The sequence below is a fragment of the Magnolia sinica genome, chromosome 8, assembly GCF_029962835.1.
Source record: "Magnolia sinica isolate HGM2019 chromosome 8, MsV1, whole genome shotgun sequence".
In the NCBI taxonomy this organism is placed as follows: Eukaryota; Viridiplantae; Streptophyta; class Magnoliopsida; order Magnoliales; family Magnoliaceae; genus Magnolia; species Magnolia sinica.
The window spans coordinates 90006561-90032719 of record NC_080580.1 but is presented as its reverse complement, the minus strand read 5'-3'; the positions used below and the strand labels follow the sequence as shown (position 1 = coordinate 90032719).

Genomic DNA, 26159 nt, shown 5'->3' with positions numbered 1-26159 from the left:
GTACTTTTCCACGATGGAAAGTGTTAAGAAACCATGCTTTGGAATACTTTTACTGGCGCTTCTGCAGGAAATACCGGCAGTCATAAAAGCGTCGGTGAAGTCAGAATGGGCGCCGGAAAAGTGTATACAATTAGCGGCGCTCAGACAAGCGCCGGTATTCCCAAGCGCCGGAGGTATGTTATGCTTGTTTGTGGTTGTGCACTGAGATGTGTTGTGCTTGTTTATGCTGAGGCAAAACTAAGAGCTGGCTTGGAGGAAAGTGTTTACTTTGGTGATGTTAGACTTTCCATTATTGAGCTCATTAGTTGTGTTGTCTACGCTGAGGTGCGCTGTGTTTGTCTAGCTTGAGATGAGCGATGCTGAGCTTATTGTGATGAAGTTCGTGAACCTTACTTGCATCAAGGTCAGTCGCATAGAGGTTGTCAGACTCCTAATGTATGCATTTTAGAGGATGTCTACACTGTAACTAAAGTCATTCACATTCTTGGCCTTTGGGGGTGACACGATGGGAGAGGTCCGAAGTCTTTTGTTGGGACCCTCCCGAATTCCTGTAATTTTTTTCTGATTAATGAAATCCTTGGTTGAAAAAAAATAAAATGTCATTCACATTCTTGGCCTTTGGGATGTTTGTTGGTTGTAGTCACTACCCTCCTGGCCCTATGACTCCTGCGAGGTCCCAATGAGGTATCGCTACCTTCTCCAAATGCCCATAATGGAGACTTTAAGTTGAGCTTACCACAGGCTAGGACTAGTGATGCCAAACTCAAAGAAATAAAATAAAGAGAGAAAAAGAAGAACTTTTTTGCTCTAACTTGGATCGATCAAGAGTACGGATCGATCAAGAGTACATAAGTCTAATGAGAACAAGAGAAGAAGATGACTTGGGTATACTCACCCAAGAGGTTGGGGAATCACTCATGGAAGGATTAGGGAATCACTCACCCAACAAGAGCTGAATCACTCAACTCTTAATAGAGATGAATTTTAAGCCTAAGCCCAATGAGCGACCCTAGCCCATTTGACAGACCTTCAAAAGTCCATTAGATGCACTTCCTCGAGAAGGGGCCTCTTAAAATTGGAGTTTCAATCCTGCTATTTTGGTCTCAGTTGCCAAGTCAGTGTTTTAGTACCAATGCATTCTTGGGCCCAGTAGATTGATGGACCTGACTGATACATCACATTCCCATGTGTCCTGTGGGGAGATAGGGTATGTGGGATGCGGATTCGATGGATGGAGGTCAGTGTATTTGTGATTGTGGGGCCACCGTAATATATGTATTTTATATCCATGCTGTCCTCATTTTTACAGTTCATTTTTAGGGCATGAGTCCAAAATTGAAGTAGATCTAAATCTCAGGTGGCCCCACCATAGGAAACAATGTTGATTGAACACCTATCACAAAAATTTTCTTGAGGCCACAAATGTTTTGGATGGAGTTAATATTTTTGTTTTTGCTTCACCCAAACCTATGTGACCTTATTAGTAGGTTATCTGTAAATAAACATTGTGGTGGCCCCCTGAAAGTTTTTAATGGTGGATGTTCAGTCACCGTTGTTTCCTTTGGTGTGGTCCACCTTAGATTTGGATTTGCTTCATTTTTAGGCCCATGCCCTAAAATGAGCTAGAAAAATGGATGGACAACATGGGTATAAAACATGTAGAGTGGGCTCCACAGTCATGGATCTACTGACCTTGGTAGTGTTGGACGTAAGCCAGTGGGCCCCACTTGTGAGCAATCACTAGTGGGTACGTCCCATGTTTTCTCCGGTCTCTTCCTTTGAATTAGATTTCAAATTCAATTATGAATTTGATTTTTAATTGATGATAGGGATTTGATCGGATTATTTGGCCTAATCTAATCCCACCTAAACTCTCATTCCTTTCCTATATAAAGGGATGCACTTCTCTCGTGAAAGGCATTGAGTCAGACGATAAACCGAGAGTATACAGAGAGATATTGTGTGCGCTATAGTCTGTCCATTTTAGCTTGTCCTTGAGACGATCTAATCCATAGATCGCAATCCGGGGCTACTATATACCGTAGGATCAGACGTGTGAATAGTTCCATTTGCTCTAGTAGTAGATAAGCGGGCCGTTGAAGCACCGTTCTTCTGCTTTGTGAGGGTTCCAAACTTCGTGTAGACCGTCAGCTCTTGAGGGCTCACCTTCCACGCTTTCCTACAGTGGTATTAGAGCAATCAACGGTGGATCTCTGATTATTATCATCTAAAAGGTAAGTGGCCCATCTTTTCCTTTAGGAATGGAATTATGGCCCAAGCCCTAAAATCATATGAGGGAAATGGACGGTTCAGATTTTTCTCAAACAATGCGGTGGCCCCATGATCACCACAACAATCTCCTAATAAAATATTATGTGGAGTTAGATATGATAAGCATCAGTCGTTATCAAATCATGGTGGGGCCTACTTTCGTGCTGTGTCAGACAAATCTAGCCCCTTTAGTAGTTTGGCCATCTAATTTTAGGGTGTGGATCGAAAATCGAGGCTGATCCGATGCGGAGTTGGGTCCCACAACAAGAAAACGTTGGACAATATTTTTTTTAACAGTCCATTGTTTAATGGTCGGTAGCCCACTTGAGCGCTTGATCTTCCTCATCTTTCAGTCCACCTGGTAAAATCACAAGGCCAAACTTGTGAACGGGGTGGATTTCTCTCAAACATCACAGTGGGCCCCACAATCACGGAAACCATTTGAGTGATATACAGCCAACTTGTTATACTGATGTACAGCAACGTGTTTTAGTGCATGTAGGTAACACGTTGCAATGTAATATATCTGAATGTAACACGTTGCAATCCAACACCTATCATACACGTTGCTGCAAGTTTCATACATATAGCTATACACGTTTTAAATTAATATACAATGTTTGATATGGTGTACATGTGATATGGCGCAACACGTTGCCTACAAGCTGTACATGTACATTGCTACAACACGTTTCCTAATAACAACACGTTACATAGTTGTGATGTACACGTTTCATACATATACATCTATTGAGACCATCTGTTGAAAGATGATGTATGTAGGCTAACGTGTACATCTCAGCCACATCAATGTGTTGTACAGCAAAGTATAATCTTGCGTTGTATTGTGATATAAGTTGTACAGCAATGTGTTGTACAACAACGTTTTCTGTACATCTTAGCAATGTGTTGTACAGCAAAGTGCACATCTCAGCAACGTGTTGTACATCTTAGCCAATGTTACACGTTAGCTTGTGGTATAACACGTTACATGTTGTAGTGCATGTACAACATGTTAGCTTGTTGCACATGTTGTTTACACATGATGTACCATATCATATGTACATCTCATATATATATATAGTGCATCTGATAATACGTGCATGTGTTATACGTGCACGTCATCCTAACCATACATCTGACGTGTAATCATGTTGACGTGTACAATTAGAACCCATCTTAATGTGTACAATTAGAATGATGTACACTAGCTTTACATGTATAATCATAACTGTGCACGTTTTCATAGCTGTACACATTTACTAGATACAGATAGTACAAATGGTGTTTACACACATATAAATTACAGTAACATGTTGTCAGCTGCTCATGTTGTTTTGTGCAAAACATCAGCCGTATTATACTATAACTCGTTACATGATGTTACTGTACAACATGTTACTGTACAACACGTTATTGTAAAACACGTTACACGTTTTATATTGCTGTACATCTGTTGATATTGTACAACGTGTTTCTGTACAACCAGCATGTATTATATATATAACATATATGTCAAGATGATATACACGTTTCTGTACAACACGTTACATGCACATACAATAAACTGAAACTATGTTGAAGGATGTTGGACACATATTAATAAATGTAGTTTCCTTTATAATATCTTCTTCACTGTTGATCTAGAGCTCATTAGTGAACAAAACGATCATCAACCATGATGATCAATATTGATGAAAGGATCCATCATCAACAATGATCATTAACAGTAATGATCGGATCTATCACTAATGGTCATGATCATAGGTGAAGATAGAACTCTCCTGATATCTTAGTACTTCATTTTTCTTTCTAATGATGTTTATATATGAGAAAATATTTGGCTTGATTTGTTTAGATCTAAGCTCCTTATATTTTTTTATTGGAAAATGCAAAACTTAGTGCTTAGACGCTCCGTAAAACTATACGTTGGGCATAACCTGAGTGGGAGTTTATTCTCATTCACTAAATGATGCATGCAACCAATAATGGAAGGTTGCACGTTATATAAATTTATTCTTATAAAAGTATTAAACCCATCTTAATTAGAGAACTTGATTGTTCTACACCGCCCATTCGGATATGCAAACTTTCAGATCTCATTAAGATGTGTTAACTGCTTTTATACTTTGAAAATTTATATAACACGTAGAAATGCTGATGATTAATATCAATACCTTAGATCTTAGGTAAATAGTGATACTCATGCAATGTAGAGATGACCACCAAAGCGTTAATCGCTAAATAGCTGAAAGGACAACATTTTGACGGCAACAACTACGAAGATTGGTCCCGCGCGGTGCGATGCCTTCTGGACGAGGACGACATATCTCACACACTCGATGTAGTTCAAGAGGAACCCATCTTGGCTGAAAACGAAAATTTACAAGAACATAGGGTTGCGATGACTCGCTATAATAAGTGGTGAAAACAAAATCGTTTAGCCCGTAATGTCCTTCTTAGCACTATGCACAAATAACTCATACCTACGTATGAAGTGCATGAAACCGCTATGGGAATCTGGGAAGCACTGACAGATGCCTATGCGCAGAAGTCAGATGCGAGAGTTAAGGCAATAGAATTAGAATTTCAGGAGTACAGGATGCCTGTCGGCTGCCCCATCAAAGATCATATTCGTAAGATGGAGCAAATGATAGGTGCCCTTAGGAATGTTGGGTGTAAATTGACTGAAAATCAGAAGATTATAGCCATGCACCGTTCCTTGCCTGAATCTTGAGACCAAATCAAAAGAATTCCGAACCATACTGATTCTATTACTACGTTCAGAGACTTTTGTGGCCACTTAGTACGTGAGGTTGAAATGAATGCAATTCAGCCAGGTTCGGCTAAGGCCTTTGTAACAAAGACTGGCTTATTTTAGGGCATGAGCCTAAAAATGAAGCAGATTCAAACCTGAAGTGGGCCACACCACAGGAAACCGTGGGTATTGAATGCATCCAAAACTCTAATGCGCCACAAAACAGTGGGGATGGAAACACTCACCATTGGATTATGACTATGTGCACTTGCACAGAGGATTAACATCTAACAGAGCATTCTTGTTTTCTGATCTATGTGTGATCATGTCAGGACTATTTCCTATTGTGTGACCCATTCAAGTTTCGGATCTGATTCGTAATTGGGTTCATCTCCAAAGGTGATATGGTGAAATTGATGTTTGTGTTTTATCCATTGCGTTGTCCATTTTTTGGACGTCATTTCAAAAATAAGGCATATTCAAATCTTAATGGCTCAATTAGTTTCTGAATCTTCTTGATTTTTAACATTACCTCCTAGCATGGGCTGGCACAAAGAATGGAGTAACACAGACGTTATAACTGCCCTCATAGAGCTTAAAGTCACATACATGTGATTCTCATAACCCTGGGTTAGAGGCGATTCGCATCAACGATATTCCAAGGAGTGTGATTTGGGTGGGACTGGATGGTTTTGGACTTATCTCCTACCTTTAGAGTTAAATCTATTCTTTTACAAGGAGCATCAAGATTCAGAAAAGTGGGCCCCGATTCTACTTTTCAAGTCAAGTCTTCCCTCCTTTTAAAGGGAAAGTCCTTTACAATGACCAACTTGACAAGATGACCCAAAAATCTAGCTGATCCAACCATCGGGTGGGCCACCTTAGAAAACTATAATACACCACAAAAAACCTCAACCTGTAGTCCACCTGATGATTGGAACTGACTTGGCTTTCGGGCCAAGCTGATCACCATGGTGGGGCTCACTACATGTGCATGTGGGATGGTATACAAATAACACAGTCGGCCCCACACGGTAAGATGAGTAACTTTCAGTAGGTGAAAACGTTTTCAACGGTAATGATGTGAACAAGTTTCCGTGGACATGAATAACTTTTCTGCGTGGGTGAATAAGTGTAGCAGAAATGGGCCCCAAACCATGTGTATCATGGGGATGTGGAATGACAGGGTGACCCCACGGTGATGTGAACAAGTTTCCGTGCACATGAATAACTTCTACGTGCTAGTCAATAAGTGCTGCAGACATGGACCCCACATGGTGTGTATCACAGGGATACAGTTTGGCTGGTGATCCCATGATGATGCGAACAAGTTTCCGTGCAGTTGCACAACTTCTATCCACAGGTGAATTAGTGTGGGATTGGTTTGGCTGGTGACCTGAACAACAGCCAGCTAGCTGATGTCAAAAGTTTGCGGGGCCCTATCATGATGTATGTGTTTTATCCATGCAGTCCATTCATTTTGCCAGCTTATTTTAGGACATGGGCCCAAAAATGAAGCAAATCCAAAATTCAAGTGCACCACTCTACGGGAAATAATACTTGAAATTACATGATCACAGCCTTAAGACAGCTTATAATAATTAGAATTCCTCATAAACTGTAGTAGGTTGACCTACTATCAAGATACGTTTAACGAAGGTAAGAGCTACTTCCTCATGTTGATCATTAACTACGGTGTATTTGTTTATAATAGGGTCATTTCTTCTTTGTTGAATGAAGTGTGCCACTTCATCCCAATTGTACATCCAAACACATACTAAAATCCAAAGTCATCTCAAACTTGATTTGAAACTGCAACTTGATGTCCATATGTGATGTAGAGTGGGTCGCGGACACTTTCATATCCAAGATGGACCAGAAAAGGCCCAATAAAAAGCAAAAGTCATTAAGACTGTCAGAACCTTAAAACAAGCATATCTCACAAGCCGGAATGAGTTACTCGACGTACCAAATATGATTTTGGGGTAGGACGAGCTACTTTAGCCAACCAACCTGGATGTGCTGGCTTTCCCATGCTGAATTTGTGATATTCCATCACATCGACGGTCGAATTCTATATTTATTTTTGATTTTACTATTTTTAGTAAGTTTTAGTTTGATTATAACTCTTCATCCGTTCGGCTTTAAGAGTTGTCTCCAACATGAAAAGTGTTTAGAAACATTAGGAGAATAGTGTGGTTCAGCCACATAGGACACTTACCATAAATAGAAAATCTACTATTTATAGAAAGTCGCAAATTCTAGGAGTTTTAGTTGTAGTTTGATTATGAAATCTCTCACATTGCTTAGTATCCCTATTTAAAGGGTTTTGAACTTGTTTATTTCATCAATCAATCAATTTATAAATTTATTAGAATTTATTTCTATTTTCTTGCTCTCTTTCCTCCTCGTGGATTCAAGAAGTCTCAGTGACGAGTCCGAAGAAGCTCCGTGGATTCAAAGTAGTTATCCTTTTGGAAGATGGCGATCGACCTCATCATGTTCATCCCTACATCAATTAGTATCAGAGCAAGGACTTCTCTCAGGCCAATGGCAAACAACAAAGTTATGAACCAAAATCATGTGGACGGTCCAGATCGTTTTTGCCTTTGATTGGGCTCTCTGGTCCATCTTTGCCATGAAAGTGTCTGCAACCCACCACACACACACACACACACACACACACATGTATATAGGGTGCTATGAGATTTCCAAGGTAGCTTTGGGCCAAAAGTTTATGGTTTTATAGTCAAGTCTCTTCTTTTGCAAAGAGCATCGCCGTTCCAAGTAGGGGGCCCTGATTCTACCTTTAGAGTTGTCTCTCCCTACTTCTGAGCCACGTGCTCTCATTTCTAGGCCCAGTGGTGCATTTATTTTAATGTAAGTGCATCCAAATGGGCCCTATATCAGCAAAGAAGAATCTGTTTTATGAATCCCTCAATCATATTTTTTTCTTTTTAAAGTTGTGTGCAGATAAGTATTGTTAGCCCAGATGGTGATTTTGGAATCCAAGCCCAGCAATACTTGTACCACTACCATCTCGGCCAGATGACCCCAAGAATCTAGCTGGTACAACCATCATGTGGGCAACCTTAGAAAACTATAATACACCACAAAAAACCTTGGAACCTGTAGCCCACCTGATGATAGGAACCGACCTAACTTTTGGGTCAAGCTGATCATCACTGCGGGGCTCACCAGATGCGCTTGTGGGAAGGCACACAAACAACACAGTCGGCCCCACACGGTCAGATGAATAACTTTCAGTAGTTGAAAATGTTTTCCAGTACCATGATGCGAACAAGTTTCCCTGCACATGAATAAGTGTTGTAGAAATGGGCCCCACATGGTGTGTATCACGTGGATGGGATTTGTCTGGTGACCAAATGATGATGTAAAAAAGTTTCCAGGGCAATGCCAATAACTTCTACACACAGGAAGTGTTACAGAAATGGGCCCCACATTGTGTATAAGGGGGACAGGTTTGGCTGGTGACCCAACACCAACCAGCTAGCTGGTGTCAAAGCTCTGTGGGCCCTACCATGATGGATGTGTTTTATCCCTGCAGTCCATCTATTTTGCCGGCTTATTTTAGGGCATGAACTCAAAAATAAGGAAGATCCAAACCTCAATTTGACCACATCACAGGAAACTGTAGGGAGACTAGTGTCCACCCTTGAAACATTCTTGGGGCCCACAGTGATATTTATTTATCATCCGACCTGTTCACAAGATCAAAAAACATGGATGAAAGAAAATCACAAATATCATCTTGATTCAAAACTTTTGTGGGCGCTGGTAAGTTTTCAAAATAAGCTTTCAATCCCTACTGTTTCCTTTCATGTGATCCACTTAAGGTTTGGATCAACCTTGTTTTTGGGCTCATGACCTAAAATATATAAGCTAACAAAATGGACAGACAGCTACATCGTGGTGGGGCCCATAGAGCTTTGACACCAGCTATCTGGCTGGTGTTTGGGTCACCAGCCAAACAGCGTGTTCATGTCTTTTATGAGTGTTAATGGTCCAAAATCCACCAACACCTCACCCATCCGAACCCCGGGTGCATCAATTGCACCTAATCAACTCATGAGGGACCTGCAAAATGGGGTTGATCCAATCAAGTGGGTTCGCCAGCTCAAGTTAAGCCATGAGCGGAAAAATTAATGTGGCAAAATCCAAAACTCCATCACCACACTACACAAAACAGTAGTGGGACACTTCCTTGGGCCCACCGTGATGTTTATATGGCATCCAATACTTCCAAAGGTGATGAACATAAAACACAAATATTAGACCTTTTTTTTACAGCAAAAAGAAATTTTATTCACAAGATAAGCTATACAGCTGAGAGCCTAGTATTAGCTTGATCCATAACTTCATTGACCCTAGGAAAGTTTCAATGGTAGGCATTTAATCACCACTATTTCCTGTGGGTGGCCCACTTGTGTCTTGGATCGGCCTCTTTTATGAGCTCTCACGTCCTAAGATGAGCTAGCCAAACTGCTGGACAGAGTGGATGTCACAAGCATAACACAGTGGACCCCACAACTTTTTTCTTACACGAGCTCCATATAACCACAGTTGTAGGTAGGGGCTCTCTACAATACCGGTTTTATAGGGTCCTACAAAGCTTTGGTTTAGAAAGGATCCCACCAAGTCCGGTTTTACATGGTCCCACAGCTTCTGATTACATGGGACCCTCAACACCAGTTCTACACAATGCATTAAACACCCAAGAGCAGTGGGGTCCACCAGTTCTATACGTAAAATCGACTCCATCCAAATCCGTAACTCAGGCTGGCCATCCTGGGAATAATGGATTGGATGCCAACCATAGCTTTGTGTGGAGCAACCATGGTGTGTATGTGACCCATTCAATTCACTCTTGTTACTAATAAATACGGAACTGTTTTAAAATCTTGCTACCATTACTGTTCTTTTATAAAAGAGGTGAGCTACCATGGTACTGGGTGGATGCGGGACCCATGTGATGTATATATCAAATCCAACCCGTCCATCAGATCCCCAAGGACTCAGGTATACCAAAGTATATGGAACAGTGGAGACCCCCACCCACCATTGATTTTCAATGGGGCCCACCTGTATTGCTGAACCACCTTATTTCAATGGGTTGGTTGAAGTAGATGTCATGGACATTTCACCCAAGGCTTGACATGTAGAGACGCACCTGATCTACAGAGTGGATGTTACGGACAACACAGTGGGCCCCATGGAGCTCTAGTGTCCTTAGGGCTGTACACGAGCAGAGTTAGCTCGGTTAGCTCACTCGACTCTACTTGAAAAAGTTCAATTAATTCGACTCGTTTCGAAACTGTGTCCTTAACGCTTGTAGGATAGCAGTTAGTTTTGGGGTGCACGGCTTTAGTGGATCCCTCACTTAGGGCCCACTTTGATGTATGTGCTTTACATCCATGCCATCCATCCATTTTGAAATCTCATTTTAAGGCATAATCCTAAAAATTAAGTAGATATAAATCTCAAGAAGACCACACCAAAAGAAACAGTAGTGATTGACCATTTAAAACTTATTGTGGGCTACAAATGCTTTGGATCAAGATGATATCTATGCGTGTGATCCCTCCATCCAGATCTTTGTGACGTTATAAACAGATTGGGCGGCAAAAAAACATTACATTGGCCCCAAAAAGTTTTTAATGGTGGGTATTCAATCACAACTGTTTCTTGTGGCGTGGTCCAATTTGTGGACCCTAACATAGACAGACAGGCACACAATCTAGACTACCCCAATTTGTGGACCTTAACGAAGATGGAGAGTAATAGCTGAAATCAGATCCATTGGACCTATCTCACCTCTGTATGATTTGCATTTGTTCATTGAATGCAGGTCCTTTCCTCTTGGTAGAACACATGCACGCACACGATCTAGACTGACCCAGTTCATCACGATGGACATATTTTAGACATTGATATGATGGATGGGAGAATTTATTTAGAGCCGTTTTAAGTATATGGACTATCCACAGTTTCTAACATTATTTTAATCAATTGGATAATTACTATGTGCACTTGCACAGCGGAATAACGTCTAACAAAGCATTCTCATTTTCTGATCTATGTGCGACATCCGTTTCTCGTGCATCAGTTTTGGGGGTTCATGTTAGGACTATTTCCTATTGTGTGATTCACTTGAGTTTTGGATCTGCCTCGTGATCGGGCTCATCTCCTAAGGTGATCCTGGGAAATTGATGAATGGAGCTTCTGCCTACGGTACTCCTTGTATGCTAGGGCATAGGAAAGTGGCATCAAATGCGAATTGCCTGTAATCAGAAGTTAGTAAATCTACTCTTATCCTACGCTCTATGAGGTCCACCTGTGATGTTTGTGTTTTATCTTTTGAGATTTGAATAAGGCATATTCAAATCTCAACGGCTCACTTTAGTTACTGAATCTTCTTGATTTTTAACATCACCTCCTAACATGGGCTGGCACAAAGAATGGAGTAACACAGACGTTACAACTGCCCTGATAGAGCTTAAAGTCACATACATGTGATTCTCGTAATGCATCAACGATATTCCAAGGAGTGTCATATGGGTTGGACAGGATGGATTTGGACTTGTATACTTTTCAAGTCAGGTTTCCTTTTAAAGGGAAGGTCTTTTTTTGTTTTTTGGGTGCTTTAAGAGTCAAGTCTGCCCTGACTTTTGAATCACGTCCCCCTTTTTTTTAGGGAGCTACTGGATTCCAAAGGGGAGCGGATTAGGTGGGACCCGGGTCCACCAAGGTGAGTGAGACCCCTGACTGTGGGGCTCATAGTGATGTATGTGCCTTAAATCCACACCATCCAACCGTTTTGAAAGCTCATTTCACTACATTAGTTTAAAAATGTACTAATTCAGATCTTATGTAGATCATACCACATGAAACAGTAGTGATTGAATCCCCACCACTAAAAATTTCATGGGGCCCACTGGAATGTTTATTTTCCATCAACCTGTTTGATAAGGTCGCAAAGATCTGGATGAAGAGACTACACAAATATCAGCTTGATCCAAAACTTCTGTGGCACACGAGAAGTTTTTATTGGTCAATTACCACTGTATCTTGTATTATGGTCCACCTGAGATTTGGATTTGCTTCTTTTTTTGGATTATGCCCTGAAATGAGCTTTCAATAGGGATGGACGAATGACGTGAATGTAGTCACATACATTACAGTGGGCCCCAAATCAGGGGTCCCACCAACCTCAGTGGATCTGCGGTCTCACCTAATCTGCTCCCATTCCAAGGGCCATTTTGGATGCACCCTCCGGGGGGGTGTTTGAGAGCAGTTTTGATCGATAAAGCAATTGATGGTGTGACTTTGCAAAATCTCCTTCTGCTGCTTGAAAAAAATAGATGCTATAAAACAATAAACTCAAAAAAAAACCAATTTGACGAAGTGAAAGAAAATGACCCCAAAATCGTCAAACCAGGCTACCAACTCAACCGAAAGGCAGGTTTGGAACCCCTTTTACAAGACCCTATTGAGGGAGTGGATTCAAACAGGCCCTAAATCACCAAAGAAGAATCTATTTTATGCATTCCTGCATCATTTTTAAAATTATTTTTTTAAGTGGTGTGCAGCCAAGCATTGTTAGGCCGAGATGGTAATTACGAGATCCAAACCCAGCAATAGTTGCACCACGACTAACATGACTAGATGACTCCAAAATCTAGCTGGTCCAACCATCAGGTGGGCCAACTTAGAAAACTATAATACACTAAAAAAAAACCCTCAGCCTGTAGTCCACTTCACGGTTGGAACTGACTTGGCTTTTGGTCCAAGCTGATAATCATGGCAGGGCTCACTAAATATGCTTGTGGGATGGTATAAAAATAACACAGTCACCCCACACAGTAAGATGAGTAACTTGCAGTCGGTGAAAACATTTTCACAGGTAATGATGTGAACATGTTTCCGTGGACATGAATAACTTCTCCACGTGGGTGAATAAGTGTTGCAGAAATGGCCCCAAACGGTGATACTCACGGGGACATGGTTTCCATGCAGGTGAATAACTTCTATGTGCTAGTGAATAAGTGTTGCAGACAAGGACCCCACGTGGTGTGTATTGCAGGGATACGGTTTGGCTGGTGATCCCGTGATGATGTGAACAAGTTTCCATGCACTTGCACAACTTCTACCCACAGGTGAATTAGTGTGGGGTCGGTTTGGCTGGTGACCCAAACACCAGCCAGCTAGCTGATGTCAAAAGTTTGTAGGCCCAATCACGGGCGTATCACGATATGTATGTGGTTTATCCATGCAGTCCATCCATTTTGCCAGCTTATTTTAGGGCATGGGCCCAAAAATTAGGCAAATCTAAAATTCAAGCGCACCACTCCATGGAGGGCAAATCCAAATTTCAAGTGCACCACTCCACGAGAAACAATACTTGAAATTACATGATCACAGCCTTCAGATAGCTGATAATAATTGGAATTCCTCATAAACTCTAGTAGGTCGACCTACTATCAAGATATGTTTAATGAAGGTAAGAACTACTTCCTCATGTTGATCATTAACGACGGTGACTACAATACCATCATTTCTTCTTTGTTGAATGAAGTATGCCATTTCATCTCAATTGTACATCCAAACACATATTAAAATCCAAAGTAGTCTCAAACTTGATTTGAAATTGCTACTTGATGTCCATATCATTCATTCCGGAAAGGAGTATTCATTCCTGGATTTGTGTGGGGCTGAGCTTGGTCACGACCCTACACCTTGCATCCATCCAAATGCAGGATTCATATCCACAAAAGGAACATACATTCACATGTTTTTGTATTCTCATAAAATCAAGATCTACATCTGATACCTGTAAATATAAGTTGTATTTATGCACATGTATACACTCAATACCAGAGGTGTGGATCATTCTTCTCTGCATTCGGTTATGAACAAAAAGCCAAATTAATAGATGTGCAGTAAAAAAAATAAGAACCCAAGTAATATAAATATTCAGAATCTTCAGATGCAAGCTTGGTAAACTAATAACAAGATTTAACGGTTGTTTAGTAACCCAATTTTGTTTTAACAGAGGACAAAATGAGTCACCCACCAATACATGCATATTAAAATTGACTTACTAGTCCTTAAGATTCAATTTCAAAGCATTGAAAGAAAAAAAAAAAAAAAAAAACCATAAACGTGTTAAGGTGTTCAAGGTTTAGAATTAGTTCTGATAGCCAATCTACGAAATCCAAGTTTCACTTGGCCTAGTCAGTAACTTTGTTATTTCTTAATGAAATTGAGGGCCAAGATCAGTAATCAAGAGACCATTCAAACCGAGTCAAATAACATGCATTCTGAGTGAATCAATGATTCATGGTGTTGAATCAATAACAAAGATTTTGAAAGTTTTGGGCCCATGACTGGATGGGTTTGGGCCTAGATTCTACCTTAAGAGTCTTTTGAGTCACGCTCCCTTTTTTTAGTGGAAACGGACTGGGTACTCCCCTGCCACCAGCCAATGGCTAGTGGTCGATGCTCTGTGGGCCCAACCATGATGTATGTGTTTCATCCATGCCGTCCATCTAACATGTTCATAAGGCGATTCTTACATGCATGAATGGAAAATATGAATATCGGCTTAATACAAAACTTCTATGATCCTAAAGAAATTTTCAACGGTGGTATTCAATTACTTTATTTCTTGCCTGCTCTGAACTTCGGAGATGAATGGATGTGAATTGGTTGTGCCCCTGCATAGAAGATGTTCCAGTAGGTGGTAGCTATATGTGGTCTGCCACAATCTATGTGCAACATCCATTCCGTCCATCCGTTTTGCAGGTTCATCTTAGGACTATTTCCTATATGTGGCCCACTTGAGTTTTGGATCTGCCTCATCATGATTGGGCTCATGTCCTAACGCGATTCCAGTGAAATTGATGGGCAGAGCTTCTGCCTTGGGAGCTCCATGCATGTTGGGGCACAGGAAAGAGGCATCAAATGCAAATTGGCAGTAATTAGAGGTTAAAGGAATCTACTCTTATCCTAAGTTCAATGAGGCCCACTGTGATGCCTGTGTTATATCCACTTCATTTATCCATTGCATTTGCTAATTTTAGGAACTCATTTAAAAAATAAGGCATATTCAAATCTTAAATGGGCCACACCACAAGAAGCAGTGGTGATTGATCAACCACCATTGAAAACTTCTTCTTGGCCACAGAAGTTTCGGATCAGTCTGATATGAGTGTTTCCCTTCATCTGCATGGGAATCAACTTATTAGCCGTTTTAGATGGCATATAAACATAAGGTGGGCCTTCGGAAAGTTACAACATGGGCATTTACATCCCTACTATTTCATGCGATGTGGCTCTGAATCTTCATGAATTTTAACATCACCTCCTAGCATGGGCTGCTGGCACAAGGAATGGAGTAACACAGACGTCACAGCTGCCCTCATAGAGCCTAAAGTCACATGTGATTCTCGTAATCCTGGGTTTGGGCCCTGATTCTACTTTTCGAGATTCCTAGTGGGACAGTGGAGTAGATGGGTTTAAGCCCTAATTCTACATTTCAAGTCAAGTCTTCCCTTCTAGCTTTTAGAGTCTTAAGTCTTTTATCTTTTTTATTTGGGTGTTGGTAGATTTTGAAATTTTTGGGCCCATGACTGGATGGGTTTGGGCCTAGATTCTACTTTCAAAGTCAAGTCCCCCTTTACTTTTGAGTCACGTGTCTCCTTTTTTAGGGAGCTATTAGATTACTAGGGCCCGTTTGGATGCACCCTCCCAAGGAGTGTTTGAGCCCTAAGAGCAGTTTTGTTCCAAATAACAATTTATGATGTGACTTTGACGTAATCCCCTTCTTCTGCTTGACAAAATAGACACTATAAAGCAAACCGTCAAAAAACACTAATTTGTGGAAGTGTATGAAAATGGACCCCAAAATCATCAAAGAAGTAGGCTGCCAAGTGCCAACTCATCCAAAAACCCCTACCGTGGAAGTGCATCCAAAAGGCCCCTAAATCACCATAGAAGAATCTCGTTTTATGCATCCCTGTATCATTTTATTTTTATTTTTATTTCTGTAAATTTTTAGAAGTGATGCAGTCAAGCATTGTAAAGGCCAGACGGTGATTATGAGATCCAACCCCTGTAATAGTTGCACCACGACCATCTCGACCAGATCAGCCAAAAATCTAGCTGGTCCAATGATCAGGTACAAACAACGCAGTCGGCCCCACACCATAGGATGAATAAATTGCAGTAGGTGAAAACATTTTCCAGCTGGGATAATGTGAAATGGGCCCCATATGGTGTGTATCATGGAGATCATTTTGGTTGGTGATCCTATCACCAGCCAGCTATCCGGTCTCAAAGTTCTGTCAGTCCTACCATAATTTATTTGTTTTATCTATGTAGTCCATCCATTTTGCCAGCTTATTTTGGGGCATGATATCCAAACCTCGAGTAGACCACTCCACAGGAAACAGTAGGGATTGAACGTATCCAAAACTCTAGCGGGCCACACCACACAAACAGTGGGGACAGGAACACTCACCATTGACACTTCCTTGGGCCCACCATAATGTTTATATGATCAATTCTCCATGTAGCTGATTAAGTGTTGCAGAAATGGGCACGGACGTGGTTTGGCTGGTGACCCAGACACCAACCAGCTAGCTGGTGTCAAATATGTGGGCCCTACCATGATGTATGTGTTTTATCCATTCAGTCCATCTATTTTACCTAAGCCCAAAAATAAGCAGATCCAAACCTCAAATGGACCATACCACAGGAGGAAACAACAGAGGAGAATGATGTCCGCTTCCCAGGCCCATTAGAGAATCCATGGTCCTAGACAAAACAGGGGTAGGCCTCATCAGACACTATCGAGTTAAGAAAGGGATCAATTGATCTGCCTCTGCCTGGCCGGTTTTTATTCATTGTTATATTGTAGTTGTCGTCTTCTTCCTCAATCTCTTTCTTTTCAACCATCCTTTCTTTTATATTTATATTGGTAACCCTCTTTTCCATGACATTTTCTTCTCTTTTTTGCATTACTTCTTCTTATCCATCTTCTCCCTTAGTTCTATGTTTGGATAATTTTTTAAGGGTTTTTAATTTTTGGCCCTTTTTCTTTTTATGCTTTTATTTGAAAGTCTGGTATATGAAAAGGAGATTGATAACCTATAAATTGTATGCGGATTGCCTTGCCTGGAGATGCCCATAAGCTCTCTGGGGCCACTATCATGTATTTGTCATATGTGTCATCTATCCATGTTGCCAACTTATTTACTACATCAATCCAAATATAAGGCAGATACGAAGCTCAGGTGAACCATACCATACCAAACACTACAGGGTGTCAATGGGCCAGGTTGGCCCGTTGGGCTTGGGCCAAAGTTCGGGCCAATAAATAGGGATGGGCTTAAAAAACAAGCCCATAAGAAAATCGGGCAGAGCTTGGACGTAAATAAACGAAAGCCTATGAGCCCGGCCCAGTCCTCCCCGGTACTCAATCTCTCCACCCTCCCCCCCCCCCCCTCTCTCTCTCTCTCTCTCTCTCACAGCCGGCCTACGAAATGTATCTTTCACTAGGTATTTCCTCACGAGAGGATATGATTCCTTTGCACGTACTTTTTATTTCCACATGCATTATGAATATAATTTCACTCGTGCAAGTGCACATAGCATTCTCAATGGTATCACCCAAACCCTAGCCATAGGCTGGGACAGGCACAGATTGTAATGAGTAACAACATTATAGTATGGTGAGTAAACTCCGTAAGGCCCACCTTGATGTATGGATTTTCAATGCCATTCATACATTTTTAAAAAAATCATTTTAGAGAAAGAGCATAAAAATAAAGTATATCCAACTCTCAAGTGAACAACACCACATAAAATAGTAGGAATTGAACGCCTACAGTTGAAAACTTATCGATGGCGCCACAAAAGTTTTATATCAAGTTGATATTTGTGAAACACTTTAGCTTTGTGTGGCCGATCGTGACGTTTATATAAAATCTAATACATCCATTAGTTCAGCCATCCCGTTATAATTCTAATTAATAAAACTCAGGTGATAAAAACTCAAATGGGCCAAATCACCACTAAAACATCTACATTCAAATATTATAGCTGACGTAAGATCTGGATGAGATCTATTTTTATGGATTTTTCTTCATTCAGTATGTTACGACCTTATGAACGGTTTGGATGGCATATAAAATCAACAAAATAGCCCCCAAAAGATTTTTGTGGTGAGCATTCCCATACCTACTATTTACTGTTTCATAGCTCATCAGTTTTCGATCAGTGTAGTTATTGCATAAAAATCCAATAAAGTGGTCTGTCAATGGATGAACGGAGCTGATTTCACGGATATGATCGTGGGAACTAAGTACTCAAGCATTGTACCTTGCACTCTCTGTGCATCAGGGGTGGGGGATTTTGGTCTACGTTAGCCCTAGTGTCTTCTCGATGCCATTAGCTGGGACCTGAGTGAACCGCTGGGCCTACCTTGATGTATGCATGTACATCCATGCCGTCTAACAATTTTTCCTGATTATTCTATTGCATGGTCTCAAAAATAAAGGAAATAAAAATCTCAAGTGGACCACACCAATGGAAACTGCGGCTACCATTAAAAACTTCCTACGGTCTATTGTACTGTTTATTTTCCATCCAACCTGTTGCTAAGGTCACACTTAAGCTGAATGAACAGAAATAACAAACATCAGCTTGATCCAGCACTTTTGTGGCCCACAAAAGATTTTAAATGTTCATAGACCACAATATCCAGTGGTGTGGTCCACCTGAAAGTTGTATCGGCTTCATTTTTGGGATTATGTCCTCAAATAATATGAAAAAACCGGATGGATGGCGTGGATATACAATGCATACATCTAGGTGGGCCCACGGTTGGGATCCTACCCGCATTGCTGGTTTGGGGGTCGTGGCGAAGTCCCGTCCAAATGGGAAAGCCATCCGATCTCTTGCCACATTATCGACACGCGTCGACAGTGGAGATTGCACTTTCAAGGGTACCGATAATAACTCTCTCAGTTTCCCTGTCCGTCACTATTCTATATCTATTTTATTTTTTTTTTATTTTTAAACAAAATATTCGTATCCACATCTCCAACTCTATTTGGAAATTTCATTTGGAGAAATTGAGGGCTGGGCTTCCACGGGAGCTTGGCCCAGCCTAACCCGGCGGTTGACACCCCCAACTCAACACACTCTAGAAGCAAAGCTTCCTCCCAGATCCAGGCACGACTACGGTGAATCCTATATTGTGGGGCCCACTGTTATATATGTGCCTTACATCCATGCCGTTCATCTATTTTGAAAGCTCATTTCAGGCCATTATTTCTAAAAATGAAGCCGGTCCAAATATTAGGTGGTCCACACCACAAGAAACAATTGTGATTGAATACCCACCATTAAAAACTTCTTGGGGCCAATGTAATGTTTAATTGCCACCCAATCTGTTTATAAGGTCACAAAGATCGGATGGAAGGATCACACAGATATTAGCTTGATCCAAAAGAAATCATTGTGTGCCCGAGGAAGTGTCCATGATGTATATATGTTTCAGGCCCCACTGTTTTGTGTGGTGTGGTAACTGAGAGTTTTAGATTTTACCTTACTTTTCGGCTCTTGAGCTGGCCAAACTGAGGGTCCGGGGCTGTGAGTTCCCAATGGCGTGAGCCACTTGAGTGGATCAACCCCATTTTGCGGCTCCTCATGAGTTGATTAGGTGCAATTGATGCAGGGTTTGGATGGATGAGGTGTTGGTGGATTTGGGGCTGTTAACACCCATAATAGCATTGTCCCACCAGAGGCGGCTCAACATTTTTAGGGGCCTTAGGCAAGTCATAAAAATGAGGCTTTTTAGTTTAAAGTAGGTAGTTGTGGTCTTAGGTTTTAAGAGAAGAATTTATTTGGAATGATGCTATTATTTCGAAAAGAGACGATAGAATTAAACTATTATTATTGATAGTGCTAGTTTCTAGGATTTATTTTTTATTTTCAATTTCAAATTTGTAAACTAATTTTTAAATGTTCTTATTTTGTAGGCCTTTCAATAAGTTTTATTTTAAAAAATTTAGGCATTTTTTCTTCTTCTTAATTTTAATTTTACTATAATATAGGACCTTCATAATTAAGAAATTTTAATTTTGCTATAATATAGGGCCTTCATGATTAGGGGGCCTTAGATGATTGCCTCACCTGCCTACCCCTCTGAGCTGCCCTTGTGTCCCACCTGTGGCTGCCTTTAGTGGACATGCTTACTCGTGCAAAGCCCTATGGCCCACCACGATGTATCTTTCTATCCATTTTGTTAGCTCGTTTTAGGTCATGAGCTCAAAAAAATTAGCTTGATCCAAATTCAAATTGGACTAAACTACAGGAAACAGCAAGGATTGAAAGCATATGCTGAAAACTTATTAGTGGCTATTGGATCCGCTTATTTTTGAGTTCATGCCCTAAAATAAGCAGGCGAAATAGATGGACTGCAGGGATAAAACACACCCATCATGGTAGGGTCCACAGAGCTTTGACACCAGCTAGCTGGCTGGTGTTGGGTAATGAGGCAAACTGGTCCTCCTTGTACACAATGTGGGGCCCATTTCTTTAACACTTTCTGTGTGTAGAAGTTATTCACGTGCGCGGAAACTTTTTTATATCATCGCTTGGTCACCAGACGAATCCCATCCCTGTGATACACACCATGTGGGGCCTGTTTCTGCATCACTTATTCACGTGCACAGAAACTTGTTCGCATCATCGTACTGGAAAACATTTTCAGCTACTGAAAGTTATTCATCTGACCGTGTGGGGCCGACCGTGTTGTTTGTATGCCTTCCCACAAGCGCATCATCAGGTGGGCCACAGGTTCCAAGATTTTTTGTGGTGTATTATAGTTTTCTAAGGTGGCCCACCTGATGGTTGGACCAGCTAGATTTTTGGGTCATTTGGTCCAGATAGTAGTGGTACAAGTATAGTATTGCAGGGTTTGGATCTCAAAATCACCATATAGGGCTAACAATGCTCCACTGCACACCACTTTAAAAAATAAAAAATGATAGAGAAGGATGCATAAAGTAGATTTTTCTTTGATGATGCAGGACTTCTTTGGATGCACTTACTTTAAAAAATATTAAATAAAAAATAAATAAATGCACCATTGGGCCTAAAATTGAGGGAACAATAACTCAAAAGTAGGGGGAGACTACTATAAAGCTGGAATCAGGTCCCCACTACTTGGAATCAGCTGGATGCTCTTTGCAAAAGAGGAGACTTACTATAAAAACCTAATCCTTTGGCCCAAAGCTGCTATATATATATATATATAACCATCAATTTCCAGACCGAACAATCAGGTGTGACCTTGAGCTCTATGATGGTTGTTGTGATTTCTGTGTTACTCTATTCCTTGTGCCAGCACATGCTAGGAGGTGATGTTGAAAATCAGGAAGATTCAGAGAGTAAAGTGAGCCACACCACATGAAGTAGTGGGAATTGAAATGCCCATGTTGAAACTTTCCAAAGGCCTGCCTGATGTTTGTAAGTCATCCAAAACTGTTCATAAGTTGATTCCCATACCAATGAAAGGAAACACCACTATTATCAGCCTGATCCGAAACTTCTATGGCCTACGATAATTTTTTTATGATGATGGTTCAATATACATTGCTTCATTTAGTGTGGCCCATTTGAGATTTGAAGATGCCTTATTTTTAAAATGACCTTTAAAATAAGCAAGCACAATGGATAAACGAAGTGGAAATAGCACAGATATCACAGTGAGCCTCATAGAGCTTAGCATAAGAGTAGATTCACATAACTTCTGATTATATCCAATTCGCATTTGATGCCACTTTCCTGTGGCCCACCATACAGGGAGCACCCTGGGGGGAAGCTCTGTTCATCCATTTCATCGGATCACGTGATGACGTTAGCCCACTGTCATGAGTGGAGTGTATTTTATATATAGAACTGGTGGGCCTCACAGCTGTTGGGTGTCCCATGTTGGAATTAAAGGGGCGGAAGAATGCGGCGACTTTGAGGAGTGGTTTAACTACAGGCTTTCAAGAGCAGCTCCCGAGACATACGCTGAGTTCCTTGGAAGCTTCATCGCTGACAAGACAAACTCGCAATTTACTAAGGGAGGGAAATGGCTTGTGTGGAAATTTAAGGTATGTGATAATGGTTTATATGGGTTCATTTCTACAATACCTACCTCCACTCTCTTCCATACCAATCCACATTATTCATCCAATTACTACACTGCTCGGCCTACCATAGCCATCCGTTTGGTGGCCCACCGGAGGAACAATCTCGATCACCATACATATTTTCTATGTGTATGATAACAAGGCGCATCCAAATAACAATAGAAAGTACAACCTCTAAGCACACCCTAAGGTTGCATTCGGAAATTGATGAAGAGGTATTTGGAAAAACATGGAAAATGAATTTCGCATTGTGTGGGAAATCCGTTTCAGGCAAATCAGCCTGAAATAAGGATTCCACTCGTTTCTACTAAGAGGAGAAACAAACAGGCTGTATAGTTTGCACTATCCTTTTTTCAGAATTGAATGCCACCCGACCATGGTTAAAAGACTCAGAAACTCGGACTGACTTGTTTGATCTCGAGTCAAGTTGCGACTTTCCTGAGTCAGGGGTGAAGCAGCCCAAATCAGTTGAGTTGGGGGTGATTCATGGTGTCAAACTGGATTGGGTCTGACCAAGTCCTCCAAGTTGGCCCCGACTACCCGCCGGGGACTTGTCCAAATCTTAAAACCATGCACCCATCTACAATTTCAAGACACCCAAATTTCCCACTATGTAGAATTTTATTCCTAATTCTATTCTGTCACTAATTGGTGATAGTACCTTGTCGTAGGGAGACCGAGACCTGGCCGACTACATGAAAGATCGCAGCTTCCCTTTCAACTTAGAGTCTGTTATGTTTAGGCGGGTCATACAAGGACTAGACTCAATCGAAAGGAATGCACTGATCATCAAGCAAATCATGCGGCAGATCATTACATCTCTCAAGAAGATCCATGACACGGGCATTGTCCATCGGGACATAAAACCGGCCAACTTGGTTGTGACAAGGAAGGGACGGATCAAGCTCATCGATTTTGGGGCAGCAACAGATCTCCGTATTGGCAAGAACTATGTACCCAACCGTGGTCTACTTGACCCGGACTACTGTCCGCCGGAATTATACGTTCTTCCGGAGGAGACACCAAACCCTCCACCAGAACCGATTGCAGCTATCCTTTCTCCGATCCTTTGGCAGGTATATTTAACATCTTGGGGTATTTATACAATGCTTGCATTGAATTAATTGTCATTGTTCAGACCAGTATCCAATACAGTGATGTAGAACCTGTCACGGACACGTTCCTAGCATGGTTGAGCCAAAAGAAGATGGACCGTGAATTGACTATAACTTTTGATCCGGGTATCGTTACGGGGCGCACAACCTATCAATCTTTACTGAAATGGGCCATCCGAGGTGAACCGACCCACAAAGTGGGTCGCATCTGTCCGTTTCGTCAAAAAAGGCGCGCTTTCAGCTCAAAAACGAATTTTTAGGAAAATTTTACTATTTTTAGTAATTCCGATTTTTTTAAATATTTTTAGAGCTTTAGATTTTCTTTCCTTTTAGAAATAACTTTTAGTTATATTAGGACTCTTCTAGAGAAAGTTTATTTGCAATTTTTATTTTTAGAAATTAGGCCTTAGAAGAGTTTTATTAGAATTAGGATTTTTATTAGAGTTAGAATTTTGCTATTTTTGGTAATTACGAATTTTAGTTTATTTTTTTTCCTATATTAATGGTGTAAGGAAACACATTAGGGAATTATCAATTATTCATCAATCAATTTCGAATTTATTAGAATTTATTTCTATTTTCTGCTTTCTTTTCCTCGTGGATTCGAGAAGTCTCTGTGAGGAGTCCAGAGAAGCTCCGTGGATTCGGGGTAATTATCCTCATCACGTTCATCCCTGCGTCATACAGACAGGGCCCACTTTTCAGCTATTCTTATTATTCATTTGTGGTAGGGCTGTCAATCGGTCAGGTTCGGATCTAGTCCTAGTGTTCCTGGATCTGGTTTGATTGAAGTTGGGTCTTGCCGGATCAGGTTGTTTCAGGTCTGGGTCTTTTTTCAGGTATTGGACCTGGATCTGATTGGGTTTCGGGTGCTTTCGGGGACCCATCGGGTCTTCGGATCTTAGTTTCGAGTCAGATTCGGGTAGTGCCCACATCAAAAGAGGACATTTACATGGTCAGCCCACTCGAATTGATGGATTCGATGACACATCCATGTGATAATTTTACAAATTCAAAGTGATAAGGGTTGGCAAACTTCATTTGGATTCTAGAAAATTTATGAGACCTGGTCCGCACCAGACCCAGCCCCCTTTTTTAATCTGGTCCAAGATGGTGAACCTGGACCCAACTAGACAGTTTTTCTACCAGGTCCAAATGGCAGACCCAAACCTGACCCGATTACTAAACAAGTCTGAGAAATTGGACCGGACCTGTTAACATTAGGTCAGGACCATCAGGTACCCGCGGTCCGGGTGCCAACTGCCAATTGACATCCCTAATTTGTGGCCCTATTAGTGGATGGGTGATGGACCAGAAATCACCTTCATCGAGCAATTTCCAGCCATCTGATAGTTGGACATTGTCCCCTCGCACATGGACCATTGGCTGCATTCTGTTTTTAAGCATCCATTTGAGTCCAAAAATCTGATGGCTAGGATTGTCGATGAGGGAGCCCTTCCATTGTTGTTGCATGCATCCAGGGCAAGGGCCATAGAATAGTCTGGATCACTGGAAAGCGTGCAGGCCCCACATGTATGGAATGATGGGCGCAAATGAATTCCGGTAGTTGGATTTTTTATACTTCTCCATTACTTCCTAAACAAGTTAAGATCTTAGCTCAACGCTCTTGCGGGTGTGTTTTTCTGTGATTTTTACAGCTTAATAGTCCCGATCTGTTTGATATGTATTCTGCCGGAATTATACTCATGCAAATGGCAGTTCCGACATTGAGGTCTTCAGCAGGTCTGAAGAATTTCAATTCAGAAATAAAGAGCGTCGGATACGACTTAAAGAAATGGAGGGAGTACACACGGAAAACGCCGGACTTACGTATACTTGATCTCGACTCTGGTAGAGGGTGGGATTTGGCCAACAAGCTTATTTCTGAGAGAGGATTTCAGAGACGAGGGCGGTTGTCAGCCGCTGCAGCTCTCAGGCATCCGTATTTCTTATTGGGCGGTGACCAGGCAGCTGCTGTTCTTTCGAAACTAAGCTTGACCCAGTGAATTTTGAGGTAATTTACATAGCCATTGTTTCATTATTAGATTTGCATGTGTTTTCTCTTTGTTAGGTATTCCGTTTGATTCTTTACTGCTCTTTTCCGTTGGTGTTGCCTAATCAAACTGTAGTTTTAAATCTCGGTGACTCGAGTTGAAAGTCGGTCGATTCAACTCGGTGGGCGAGATTTCGAGATGAGTCACTAGGAAACTTGCTTGCTGGTTTTTACTCTGCAAAGCAAACACTTATAACCACCATACCGACAACTATGCATATGCTTAGTTCCACTATTTTTTATTCTTCAACTTCCAATTAGTTATTTTAAATATTAGGTCTCCAGTCGAACTGGTTGGACTATAGTTACGGTAAGGTGGGCCCATGAGCCTCTTGGATGGGTAGGATCATCTGATGGGGGGAGATATTGGGGCATACACACGTGTTGGAGACATACACATCTTCACACGAGTGCATCTGTCTCTCTGTTATACATTTGTGAGATCTTAGCTCTTAATCAGGTGATCTACAATATTGTTTAGATCTTCTGGAATAAAATTCAGGTCATTTTATAACTAAGTGGGCCACTTCATATTGAAAAAAAATGAATGGCTACAAAGAAGGAAATTTCAACCGTCAAATTACTTTGCAACTTGTGGCCCACTTGAAGAAATGAATAGTTTTGAGTTTTCAGAAAGAAGAACTAAGGATTATTTTCAACCTTATGAAAAAATCAGATCTCATACACGTAAAAATCAGATCTCATACACGTGTCTCATATTTGCACGCGTG

General features: G+C 41.1%; 1 protein-coding gene across 1 annotated transcript; it reads left to right on the top strand.

The window, feature by feature from the left end:
• Nucleotides 1–33: 33 nt before the first annotated feature.
• Nucleotides 34–25695, top strand: LOC131254381 (serine/threonine-protein kinase STN8, chloroplastic-like). Its single transcript, XM_058255368.1, has 4 exons — nt 34–173; nt 22038–22221; nt 22932–23336; nt 25034–25695. The coding sequence occupies exons 1-4, from the start codon at nt 34–36 to the stop codon at nt 25379–25381; spliced, it is 1077 nt and encodes a 358-aa protein (XP_058111351.1). The 3' UTR covers nt 25382–25695.
• Nucleotides 25696–26159: the final 464 nt, after the last annotated feature.

Bases quoted from the DNA above. Each gene is read 5' to 3' on its own strand.
- LOC131254381 (XM_058255368.1), top strand. From the start codon at position 34: ATGCTTTGGAATACTTTTACTGGCGCTTCTGCAGGAAATACCGGCAGT. The intron at 174-22,037 runs GTATGTTATGCT...TGGGCCTCACAG, and splicing joins GGTATTCCCAAGCGCCGGAG to CTGTTGGGTGTCCCATGTTG. The intron at 23,337-25,033 runs GTATATTTAACA...TGATTTTTACAG, and splicing joins TTTCTCCGATCCTTTGGCAG to CTTAATAGTCCCGATCTGTT.